Below are 12,571 nucleotides of genomic sequence, written 5' to 3' on the forward strand. Positions count from 1 at the left end.
TTACCTTCAGTAAAATCAGTAATTCTCACTTGTGCTTAGTAGAGGGTGTTTGTTTAATGGAGGTGCCATTAAAAGCTATGGAGTGCTCAGTTCCACTTCAAGATGGATGCCAGTTAAGAACAGAGACTGCCAGTGGGGATGCAGCCACATGTGAAATAACTGGTTCTAGGTCCGAAGAGAAAATTCAGAGATGTTCCAGTAGGTTGTAAGGCACAGGGATGGACTTTTCTTTAGATTCCTGGTTCCCCAAATTCCCTGTTACGCCTCACCCTTACCCACCCCCAGCCCCCATGCTTACTGTTGCAAAGAAGGCTGCAGCCAATCCCAGGGTTTTCAGCAGTTGAAGTCCAGATACATCTGACATTACTGGCTCTGCCTTGCTTGCTGGGGTAGAAAGTCATCACAGGCTTGGACTAACCAAAGTAAGTGACCAAGGCCATTTTAGCAGCAGCTTTTCAGTTCTGGGGAAACCATAAAACTGACCCAAGCCAACTGCTGTGGCCAAGGACTGTCTGCCATGTTACCTGCTGGGCCCTACTCTCTGAGCTCCTCTTCTGGCTCTGGCTCAAGAGATAAAGATCAGACTTGCCAGAGCTGTACTATGACTGCTGGTGCTTGGGAGGCCCTAACAGTCTCCTGAACTGCAGCAGGCCTTGTCTTTGCTGGGGAATACAAACCTGAAGAACAGGTGATTGAGGTTCTTGATTTGCTTTTGACAAACATAAAAAGGAAAAGTCAGCCTTCATAGGCTGGAGGGGAGTGAGTAAGTATATGCTAAAATCAAGACCAAATTTCTTAGTAGCTGAGCAGGAGTTAGAGGGATGGGTTTGTGTATTTTTAATAGATTCCTCTGTGTTCCCCCCAACAGATATGGGGATTTGATCAGATATGGAGCGGAGTGAAGATATGAAGCCACAGGAAATTTGGTAATGTCCTGCTATGGAATAGAACAGAAAGGAGAACTGACAACAAAGTATATAAAATTATGTTACAGTCAGTTACACTTTAGAGATACATAGACTTAATAATGTGAAGAAAAACAGGCTGGCACCAAAAATGAGAACATAAGGACAAAGAGTGAAATCATCAGTAGGTCAGTTAAACACCAACTGCTGTCTCTAAGATAATACATAATGAGAAGGAAAGCTCTGGTATTTACATAATTTTGATTACAGAGGCAAAAATATAGTAGGATACATTGGAGGAAAACCAAATAGGATTAAGGTTATTTCCAAGTAAGGACTGTGCCAAACAAGGACACCAAGCCTAAACACACACACACACACCCTGATCTGGGGTGATTCAGACTGGTAATCAGATATGGGTAAAAATGGGGTCGAGTCAAAAGGAAGGACTTTCTGCTTTTGGATACACATGTAATTCTACGCATGTATTTTGTGAATTTATTACAGTGCTACAGGTCCCTTGTTTCTCCCCAAACTGGCTCCTGCTCAGAGTAAATTAAGTCAGTGTAAACAGATTCGTGTGGCTTTACCTCCTCTACTTATTGTAGGCCAGTTATTGGATTGGGAAATGAGGGAGTTAACACCTTTGGCAATACTTAAGAGTTGGATTGGGATTGTAGGGTTCAGGACAGGCTTATTGCTCTTGCCCAAGGAGTGAAACTGCTTAGGGAAGGGGGTAGAAGAGAGGTTGGTAAAGCAGCCATCCAAGAGCTACCCAGTGTGGAGATTGCCTTGCCAAGACATGAATGTCCAGGGTGCTTGACATGCCTTAGTAGAGAGTGTTTGTTTAATGGAGGTGCCATTAAAACGCTATGGAGTGCTCAGTTCCACTTCAAGGTGGTTGCCAGTTAAGAACAGAGACTGCCAGTGGGGAAGCAGCCACATGTGAAATAACTGGCTGATTTTCCCTATAATGGCCACATCTCAGGGACTGATAGTTAATCGTTACTATATCTGTTAGTACTACATCTGTTAATTACTATATCTATAGTAACTATATCTGTTACTATATACTGACTGGTGTCTCAATATTGGCTGAATGTATGGCAGTATGCTTTATTATTTAGGGGTACATATATATGCTATGTAAGAATAAAGAAATGCATGGTAGTATTTGACAACAAATTCAATAAAGTGAATAATTCTGTGGAGGAGGAAAGAGGTTCAATCCTAGAGAATATTCAGGAGTCTTCAACTGTATTGGTAACATTTCATTTCACACATATTAATTGCATTAAATTTTATACCTTTTGTCTTAAATACTTGATAATACATTTAAAATGTACATATGTTTATAGTTCATGATGCGTGATCAAAACCGAAAGTTTCTGTGATATGACTGCCCTTGCACTGTTCACCATGTAAGAACTTACTCACCATGTAAGAACTTGTTCGTTATGCTTCAGAAGATTGGAGACTGTTGAGAGTTAGGCTTGGGGTTAATTAATGATTGTGCGTTGAGTCCCCTATACAGAATTTTATTGTTGTTAACCATTTGATCAATAAATATGAGAGATGCCCTCTCAAAAAAAAAAAAAAGGATTCATGGTAAAAAAAAAAACGTACATATGAATGAATGAATGAGGATTAATGTAATGGGCCAGCAGAGCCCATTAATAATGCAGTTTATATCCAAGCCACCTTATTTGGATTCCATGTTCATCAAGCAGCTTCAGCTTCAGCTTCACAAGAACGTGTTCACTGAGGCAATGGGTTGTTCAGGTCAATCTTTACATCTGGTCTTATTGATACTATATTATATTCTGCAATGTCACTGGCATCCTGGTATGTTCTGCTTGGCAGCATGTGTGCTTAGTCAGACTAAGGCATCTCTCTGGAAACTAATAATGGGGCACTAGACATATTTAAGGTGAAGACTTAAAGGCCTAACTCTGAGGCATGAAACACTCACCACATGTGAGACCTCTTGGGAAAAGTCTTAACTCTCCTTCCCAGGTTGAAACCTGTCTATCTGTGACTGCCTTCAGACTTAGTCTTAAAACTATTATTTACATATTTAAATCCTGTGTTGCTACTTAACTTTCCAAGAGTTTATGTCTCAGGTCCTTGACCATACTATACGCTCTTAAAGATAAATTCTCCCTGGCCCCCAAATTGCCCAACATAGCATTCTATAAAAGACTGTTACACTGATGACCTCTAAGGAAACGCCTCCTGGTATTCAAGCTCCCTGCCTAAGTCCCCTCCCACAATGACTCTGGGTCTGGTGCATGATTTGCTTCGGCCAATGGGATGTTAGCAAGGATGAGACAAGTAGATGCTTGATAAGCACTTGCCCTCTTGGAACCCAGCTGCCATGTAAAGAAACTCAGGCTAGACTACTGAATGACGACAGCGAGACGCCCTACCCTTTCAGCCATCCCTGCCAAAGACTCCAGATAGGTGCTCAAGGCCATCTTAGACCCTCCAGCCAACCCATGAGCTGAATCCAAGTGCATGAGTGAGCTGTTTCCTTACTCTGAAAAGAATGCCTTGTCTTCTTCTAGATGTCATGTTAGAATGTGTAGGTAGAACTGCTATGGCCATCTTTTGACTATGAGGGGAGCTTTTGGAGAACAAAACCAGCACTGAGGACGGGAGAATAGAGCGAAGGAAAACCTGCTCTTCATTGTCTAAATAGATACTAGGGTTCCCCAGATCTTGGCTTCCATGTTTCTGACTGTAGCTGGTATTGAGTTCAGACTGTGTGCTGTGCATCCTAATGTTTAACCCTTGACTGTACCTGCTGTTATGGGTTTAATTGTGTCCCCCCTAAAATTCATATGTTGAAGTCCTAACCCCTAATACCTCAGAATGTGACCCCAGTTGGAAATGAGGTCATTATAAATGTAATGAGTTGAGGCATAATGGAGTAGGGTGGGCCTCCAATTCAATATGACTGGTTTTCTTATTAAAAGGAGAAATTTGGACACAAAGACACACACACAGGGAGAATGCCATATTAAGATGAAGGCAGAGATGGAGTCATTCTCCTACAAACCAAAGAGCAATAAAGATTACCAGGAAACCACCAGAAGCTAGATGAGAGGCATGGAACAGATTCTCCCTCATGGCCCTCAGAAAGAACCAAGCTTGATCTGGACTGCTAGCTTCCAGAACGGTGAGACAAGACAGTTCTGCTGTTTCAGCCATCCAGTCTGAGGCATTTTGTTAGGGCAGCCCTAGCAAATTAGTATACTAACCTTCCCAAGTAATATCCCTAATCTCTACTTAACACTTCTCCATTCCTGTTCATGATACAAACAGAATGTCAGACAACTTTGTCAACCGTCACCTGTGACGCTGTCTTTTCTTCCTCTCTTTACGTTCAATCTCACATCAAATATTCACTAGCTGCTCAAATGCCTATCCATTTCACTGCTACCACCCCAGTCCCATTATCATCTCATAGTTTAATTATTATAAGCTTACTAAATTGTCTATCTGACGCCAGTGTTATTTCCTTTATCCGTTTTGCGTGTCTCTACCAGGTTAATGCCCCAGACTCCCCACACCAACAATCTCCAGCCAGAGCTCACCTAAACTAAGGCCTGTCCTTTTCTCTTCTCTAAAGCTTTGCCATTCCTCTGCCTTCCTTTGAGGGTCTAATGAAAAGCCAATGAAGGCCACTGAAATGCTGACTTCAGCGTTGGCTAATTTCCACAGAATGACTAATCTATGGAGGAAAAAGGCATGCTTTTTCTAGTGGGTTTTCTAACTTGGTGGGGTATAAACCCAGAGCTACAAGCAGGATACTTGTCTAAGAACAATAGCAGCATGGAAATAAGCAGAGCGGGAGGAGGCAGGGAGAGCAGGTTGTAATGATGCTGTTTGAGTTCTTGGCTCCATCTGGAGCTAAAGTCAGCATTTCTTCGGGACTTTCCAGTTGCATGAGCCAATGAATTCCAGGCTTGCATCTGCTAATATGAGTTTCTATGGCTTACAACCAAAAGAATTCTCAACAAAATATCTTTTTTGAGCCCCTCTCCCCTTTTGTAACAAATAGTATTTTCAGTTTTTGAATTTTCATACAAGTTAATGCAACATAAGAGATTAAATCTTTTTGGTCTATAAAGATTGCCATAGTAAATATTATTAGTATTTTAATTTTTAAGTATTTTTATTATACATACATTTTGAAAACTAGATTTTATTTTTGTTTAACAATTAGAAAAAAGTATTCTTTTACACATTTCTAAAATTAGTATTCAGAAAATTTACATTAAATTAACTTTAATAGCTTTAAAAAGATTTTGAATTCTCTATCCCAAACTTAAAATACAAAAGTCATAGTACATTTATTTCTGAAAATTGTAAAGTTTCAAAATTGTAATGTTCCTAATTTACCTTCCTTTTTTATCTTCCCAATATCTTCCCAATAAAATGTTTGTTGTCAGAAATACATTTTTAAGAGTGATTTCAGCTTGTCAAAAAGTCAAATGATGTAAAATTTAGCTTAATTTAATGTTTCTTTTCTGTAAAAGTTTCTTTACTATAAAAGTGGATGTACATTTTGATATTTTAAGTATAAAAAGCTTTTTTGTGTGTCCATAAACATTCCTTCCTTGAACTCTTCCCTCCTTTGGAAGTGTACCCCCCTCTGTAAGTGCTCAAGGGGAGACTGCAGGAAACTGGGACATTTCTGAGCTCTTAGACTTTCCATCTGTTTAGTGGCTCTCTTGGCTAAAGTGAGGGAATCAGGTATCCCTTCCCCAACTAGTTTTTAATAGGTTTATTTACACCCACCCACCCACACACACACACATTTTTTCTGAATTGACATACAATGTATATTTATTATGAACCAGGGACCTTAAAGATAAATACAAGATTTAAATCTCTTTTGCTGACTTTTCTTTAGTAACATGTTAAAAAAACAAACTCTTCAAGATCTGAAATTTGAAACTGCTTTTCCATTTCTTCAGCTCATAATAAGCACTAAGAAGCAATTTGCACCGATTCACCACCTACTCCTTGGCATCCCCAATTCCTCCAGCAGTTATTGCGAAGGTGGCTTCATTTTCAGGCATCTCAGGACTAACAGAACACAAGAGAACAGAAGTTTATAAAAAGCTCCATTTCTATGAGTCATGTCACAGACATCGTACTCTTATCAGTCTGATACTCCCGAGACATCAGACTTGGTATACCTAAATGGGGACTATAGAATTTACCTACTAGTGTTATCAACCCTCACAAACATTTAATGAACTTCTATTCATAGGGTTCTGAATGTCAAGAAAAACTACCTCACACTTAGAAATAAGCAAAAGGAGTAACTGGTGTACTATCTTTCAGTGCATATTGAGCATATGCAAGTAGAGCGAACCGTCAGGGGCTTATCTGATTCTAAAGGGATATGCACTTTTTAATTGACGAGACTAACGTAGGGGAAAACAGAGACTTTGAGATTAACTATACATTACTTCAGTGGAAAAATAGGTTACCTAGGATATCCTTCTAGGTTATCCAATTCTATGAGGATTTTGTGCCTTTCACTGTCTTTGAGCTATTTTACAGCTCTGTAAGTTGTAGAAAACTATAAGTAATACAAATTATTTTTGTCCATAGAAGTGTAAATTATAAGAATGCAGTTGGTTATTGTCCTATGGATACTGACCCCAATTTTGATCAATTTATAATTCATTTGAAGGTTTCTTATTTGACTCTGTGTGGCAATTTGATTTTTCCTTTTATCTGGTTATAAAATCTTATTGGTTCCTGCATTAATTAATGAGTTTAATAAGATTCTTCACATTTCATACTTGTATGTTGGTCATGATTATATGGTCTTTAAATTTTAACTTTAATTTATTCTACAACTCTGTAGCAGAGGTTAATTTGTAGAAAGCTGATGGCAATGCAGATAATTCTTATCCGAGAGCAATGCACATGATTCTAGCCTATAGTAATGGAAATTAATTTCATTGTGTAGTGAAACAATTAATTCCCCTCTACTAGAAAAGACAACTTCAAATATGATTTTTTGCCTGGTAGGATATCGACCAGTTTTGCATCTATTAGCAAATTTATTTTAGCATTCCTTTGATTGACTACATAAATCTCTGTTCCTCAAATTATCCTTTGAATCAGTGATTTCCTCAATTAAGTAGCTGAATAAAATCTTTGACACATGTTCAATTTATATTTATTTGCAAAAAAGTTATGTTTTTAACTTCTTGAAAACCATACTTTAGCATGTACCAGAACCTACAGATCTTATAAAAATTAGACAGTCCTTACTATCAAGTTCAACAGATGAGCTAAGACATATTGACAAATATACAAAGTAAGCTTTGTAAAGTCCGTATGTATATTATAGAAAGCTAACATTAGAAAGGAGATAGAAAGGAAACATGCTGGCTAGGTTGATTAGGAAAGGCTTCATAGAAAATATCTGAAGAGGCCTGTGAGACAGAAGTGGGGGTACTCAAGGTAGAGTTAACAGCATGAACAGAAAAATGAAAACAGAGAAGCTTGTTTTGTGTATAAGAAAGAGGAGAAGAAAAAGAAGTTAGGGATGGATGTTGTGTTTGAGGAACCCGTGGGATATTCATGTAGAGGAGTTCTGCAAGCAGTTGTAAATGAATATTTAAAACTTGAGTGAAAGGTTAGAGTAGGAATAGAAATTTGAAAACCACTGACCATGAGAGAAAGAGCCTACTGCTACTTTATGCTTTATTACATCCAGGTTATGGTGGCTGTATAGTAATAATAGCTTCCATTAATTACTTACTAATTACTGTGTGTCTGGCACCCTTATATTATTTCATTTAAACTTTATGATAACCCTGTTGGGTGTGTATTATCATTCACATTTTACAGATGAGAAGATTGAGGTTAAGAGAGAATGTGCCCAAGGTCACATTGCTGGTAAGTGAAGATGCCAGGATTAGAGACTAAGGTATTTGACTCCAAAGCTCATGTTCTTAAACCAGTAGCCTATACTGCCTTTCAAAGTTGTTTTTTGTGTTTTGATTTTTGTTTTGTTGGAAGGGTGGAGATTAGACCATATACTTTGAGCACACTATAGGAAAGGTACTTCCCTTAGGAAATAGCAGAAGGGTCTTCCCTGAGAATAGCAAATGAATTATAAGTAAAGTAGGTCTTGCTAAACTAAACCTGGAGTTGAGTAAGGCCTGAGCAGGATTAGAAAATAACCTTTTGGCCTTGATGGAAAATACTCAGCCACATACAAAAAGACAAGATGCTGAGAAAGTGGGAAGCCAAGCCAGGGATCTACAAAATTGAACCAGGGATTTTGTTATGTTTTGCTTTGGTTTGTTTTGGTTCTAGAAACAGAATCAAAAACAATTCAGAAACTCAACCATTTGTATGCCTTTTCATTTTTTGGTAATTTTTTAAAAATCTGTTTTTCCTTTGAATTACCTAGAGTTCTTGGTTTTTTATGTCCACTGATCTCAGATATGCTAAGTGGAATGAAATAAATGGGGTTTTTATGCACTCAAACATTTTTAAAGACACTTGAGGGCCAGCTATAGTTACTTTTGGGAGCAGTAACTATAGTGACATTCAGGGAAAAGCCTGGGTTCCTTTCTGTACAAGTCACTCTGTGTACCTGGCAATTCTTTTTTTATTGAAGTATAATTGACATAAAATATCCTATTAGTTTCAGTTGTGCATCATAGTGGTTCAGTATTTTTATACAAAATGATCCCCACAAAGTTTAGTTACCATCTGTTAACCATATAAAGTGATTATAATATTATTGACTATATTCTCTATGCTGCACATTACATCCCATGACTTATTTATTTCACAATTGGAAGTTTGTACCTCTTACTCCCCTTCATCTATTTCACCAGACCCCCAAGCTTTTCCCCACTCTGGTAACCAACAGTTTGTTTCCTGTATCTATGAGTCTGTTTCTGTTTTTTTTGTGTGTGTCCATTTGTTTTGCTTATTAGATTCCACATATAAGTGAAGTCATAGGGTATTTGTCTTTCTCTTTCTGACTTACTTCACTTAGCATAATACCATCTAGGTCCATCCATGTTGTCTCAAGTGGTAAGATTTCATCCTTTTTTATGCCTAATATTCCACTGTATATACCTATATCTATACATCTATATCTATCTACATATAGATAGATAGATCTTTATTGTCCATTCAACTACTGATGGACACTTAGGTTTCCATATCTTGGCTATTGTAAATAATGCTGCAATGAACATAATGGCACATGCACCTCTTTGAACTGCTGTTTTTGTTTTCTTCAGTTTAAATACCCAGAAGTGGGATTTCCAGATCATATGATAGTTCTATTTTTAATTGTTTGAGGAATCTTCATACTGTTTTCCATATTGGCTGCACCAATTTACATTCCCACTAACAGTGTATAAGAGCTCCCTTTTCTCCACATCTTCACCAACACTGTTGTTTTTTGTCCTATTGATAAGAGCCAACCTGGAAGAATTAATATTGTCAAAATGGCCATCCTGCCTAAAGCAATCTACAGATTCAATGCAATTCCTATCAAAATACCAATAGCATTCTTCAACAAAATAGAGAAAATTGTTCTAAAATTCCTATGGAACCACAAAAGACCCCAAATAGCCAGAGCAATCCTGAGAAGGAAGAATAAAGCTGGGGGGATTATGCTCCCCAACTTCAAGCTCTACTACAAAGCCACAGTGATCAAGACAATTTGGTACTGGCACAAGAACAGACCCATAGACAAATGGAATAGAGAGCCCTGATACAAACCCAACCATATGTCATCAATTAATATATAATAAAGGAGCCATGGACATACAATGGGGAAATGACAGCCTCTTCAACAGCTGGTATTGGCAAAACTGGACAGCTACATGCAAGAGAATGAAACTGGATTATTGTTTAACCCCATACACAAAATTAACTTGAAATGGATCAAAGACCTGAATGTAAGTCATGAAACCATAAAACTCTTAGAAGACAACATAGGCAAAAATCTCCTGAATATAAGCATGAGTAACTTTTTCCTGAACGCATCTCCTCAAGCAAGGTAAACAAAAGCAAAAATGAACTCATGGGACTACATCAAACTAAAAAGTTTCTGTATGGCAAAGGACACCATCAACAGAACAAAAAGGCATCCTACAGTATGGGAGAATATATTTGTAAATGACATATCTGACAAAAATATGAATATATTTACATACAAAATATATAAAGAACTCACATGCCTCAACACCCAAAAAGCAAATAACCCGATCAAAACATGGACAGAGGATATGAAGAGACAGTTCTCCAAAGAAGAAATTCAGATGGCCAACAGGCACATGAAAAGATGCTCCACATCACTAATCATCAGGGAAATATAAATTAAAACCACAATGAGATATCACCTCACACCAGTAAGGATGGCCAGCATTGAAAAGACTAAGAACAACAAATGCTGGTAAGGATGCGGAGAAAGGGGAACCCTCCTACACTGCTGGTGGGAATGTAAGCTAGTTCAACCATTGTGGAAAGCTGTATGGAGGTTCCTCCAAAAACTAAAAATAGAAATACCATTTGACCCAGGAATTCCACTTCTAGGAACTTACCCAAAGAATACAACTTCTCAGATTCAAAAAGACATATGCACCCCTATGTTTATCACAGCACTATTTACAATAGCCAAGAAATGGAAGCAACCCAAGTGTCCATTAGTAGATGAATGGATAAAGAAGATGTGGTACATATACACAATGGAATACTATTCAGCCATAAGAAACAAACAAATCCTACCATTTGCAACAACATGGATGGAGCTGGAGGATATTATGCTCAGTGAAATAAGCCAGGCGGAGAAAGACAAATGCCAAATGATTTCCCTCATTTGTGGAGTATAAGAACAAAGCAAAACTGAAGGAACAAAACAGCAGCAGACTGAGAGACTCCAAGAAAGGACTAGTGGTTACCAAAGGGGAGGCTGGGTGGGAAGGGAGGGAGAAGGGGATGGAGGGGTATTATGTTTAGTACACATGGTGTGGGGGATCACGGGGAAACAGTGTAGCACAGAGAAGGCACACAGTAAATCTGTGGCATCTTACTACACTGATGCACAGTGACTGCATTGGGGTATGGGTGGGGACTTGATAATATGGGTAAATGTAGTAACCACATTGTTTTTTCATGTGAAACCTTCATAAGAGCATATATTAATAATACCTTAATAAAAAAATTTTTTAAAAAAAGGAGCCAGTCTGACAGGAGGGAGGTGATATTCTCATTGTGGTTTTGATTTGCATTTCCCTTATGATTAGTAACGTTGAGCAAGTTGTATCTGTTGGCCAACTATATGTTTCAGAAAAATATTCAAGTCGTCTGCCCACCTTTTAATCAAGTTGTTTGTTTTTTGTGATAGTAAGCTGTGTAAATTCTTTATATATTTTGGATATTAACCTCTTATCAGATATATGATTTGCAAATACCTTCTCAATTCAGTTTGGTGCCTTCTCATTATGTTGATGGTTTCCTTTGCTGTGCAAAACCTTTTTAGTTTGACGTGATCCCATTTGTTTTAGTTTTTGTTGCCCTTGCCTGAGGAAACTGGCCTAAAAAATATTGCTAAAACTGATGACAAATAGCTTACTGCCTATTTTTCTTTTGAGAATTTTAAGGTTTCAGGTCTTACATTCAAGTCTTCAACCCACTGTGAATTTAATTTGTATATAGTGTAAGACAGTGGTCCAGTTTCATCCTTTTGCATGTAGCTGTCCAGTTTTCCCAAAACCATTTACTGAAGAGACTGCCTTTTGCTCATTGTATATTCTTGCCTCCTTTGTCATAGATTTATTGAATATATATGTATGGGTTTATTTCTGGTCTCTCTATTCTATTCTATTGATCTGTTTTGTGCCAGTATCATACTGTTTTGATTACTATAGCTTTGTAGTATAGCTCAAAATCAAGGAGCATTATACCTCTGGCTTTGTTCTATTTTGTCAAGATTGCTCAGGCTGTTTGGGGTCTTTTGCGGTTCCACACAAATTTTAGGATTCTTTGTTCTAGTTCTGTGAAAAACTCCATTAGTATTTTGATGGGGATTGCATTGAATCTGTAGATTGCTTTGGGTAATAAGGGCATTTTAACAATGTTAATTTTTCCAATCCATGGGCACAAATGTGTTTCCATTTGTTTGTATTATCTTCAATTTCTTTCATCAATGTCCTATAGTTTTTAGTGGAATTTCTTTTGAGGGCCCTTTTCTGCTCAATTCTTGAAGAATTCTGTGTTTTCTTTTAACAAGAAATGTCTTTCTTTTACATCTGTATAAGGTAGTAGTTGAAGCCATGGGAGTAGCTATAGTAGTGTAAATAGATCATCCCTAATAAACTAAGAAATAGTGTAATGATTAAAAGTGTAGGCCCTACGTTCAGACAACATAGATTCTAACCCTAGTTCCATCTTTTATTAGTTATGTGATTTGGGGCCAGTCCATTCATTTACATTAGGAAAATATTATTAAGCATCTGCTATATACCTGTTGGAGGCACTTGAGATCTGTAAGTGAAAAAAAAAAGACAAAGATCCCTGCCCTTGTGGAACTTATATTTGGGGGGAAGGAGAGACAGACAATAAATAATGAACATAGTAAGTAAATATATTATCTGATA

The 12,571-nt window shown here is 37.6% G+C and overlaps 1 protein-coding gene across 2 annotated transcripts in view; it reads right to left on the bottom strand.

Annotated features, from left to right (window-relative positions):
- Positions 1-5,186: 5,186 nt before the first annotated feature.
- The window catches only part of DMC1 (DNA meiotic recombinase 1), a 37,203-nt gene continuing 29,818 nt past the window's right edge, over positions 5,187-12,571 (bottom strand). For both annotated transcript variants that reach the window (XM_017664035.3, XM_017664039.3), the window contains one exon: positions 5,187-6,002. In XM_017664035.3, coding sequence (XP_017519524.3) covers positions 5,933-6,002 — 70 coding nt within the window. In that variant the 3' untranslated portion in view covers positions 5,187-5,932. The remainder of the gene's footprint in view (positions 6,003-12,571) is intronic.

The sequence above is a fragment of the Manis javanica genome, chromosome 10, assembly GCF_040802235.1.
Source record: "Manis javanica isolate MJ-LG chromosome 10, MJ_LKY, whole genome shotgun sequence".
Lineage (NCBI taxonomy): Eukaryota > Metazoa > Chordata > Mammalia > Pholidota > Manidae > Manis > Manis javanica.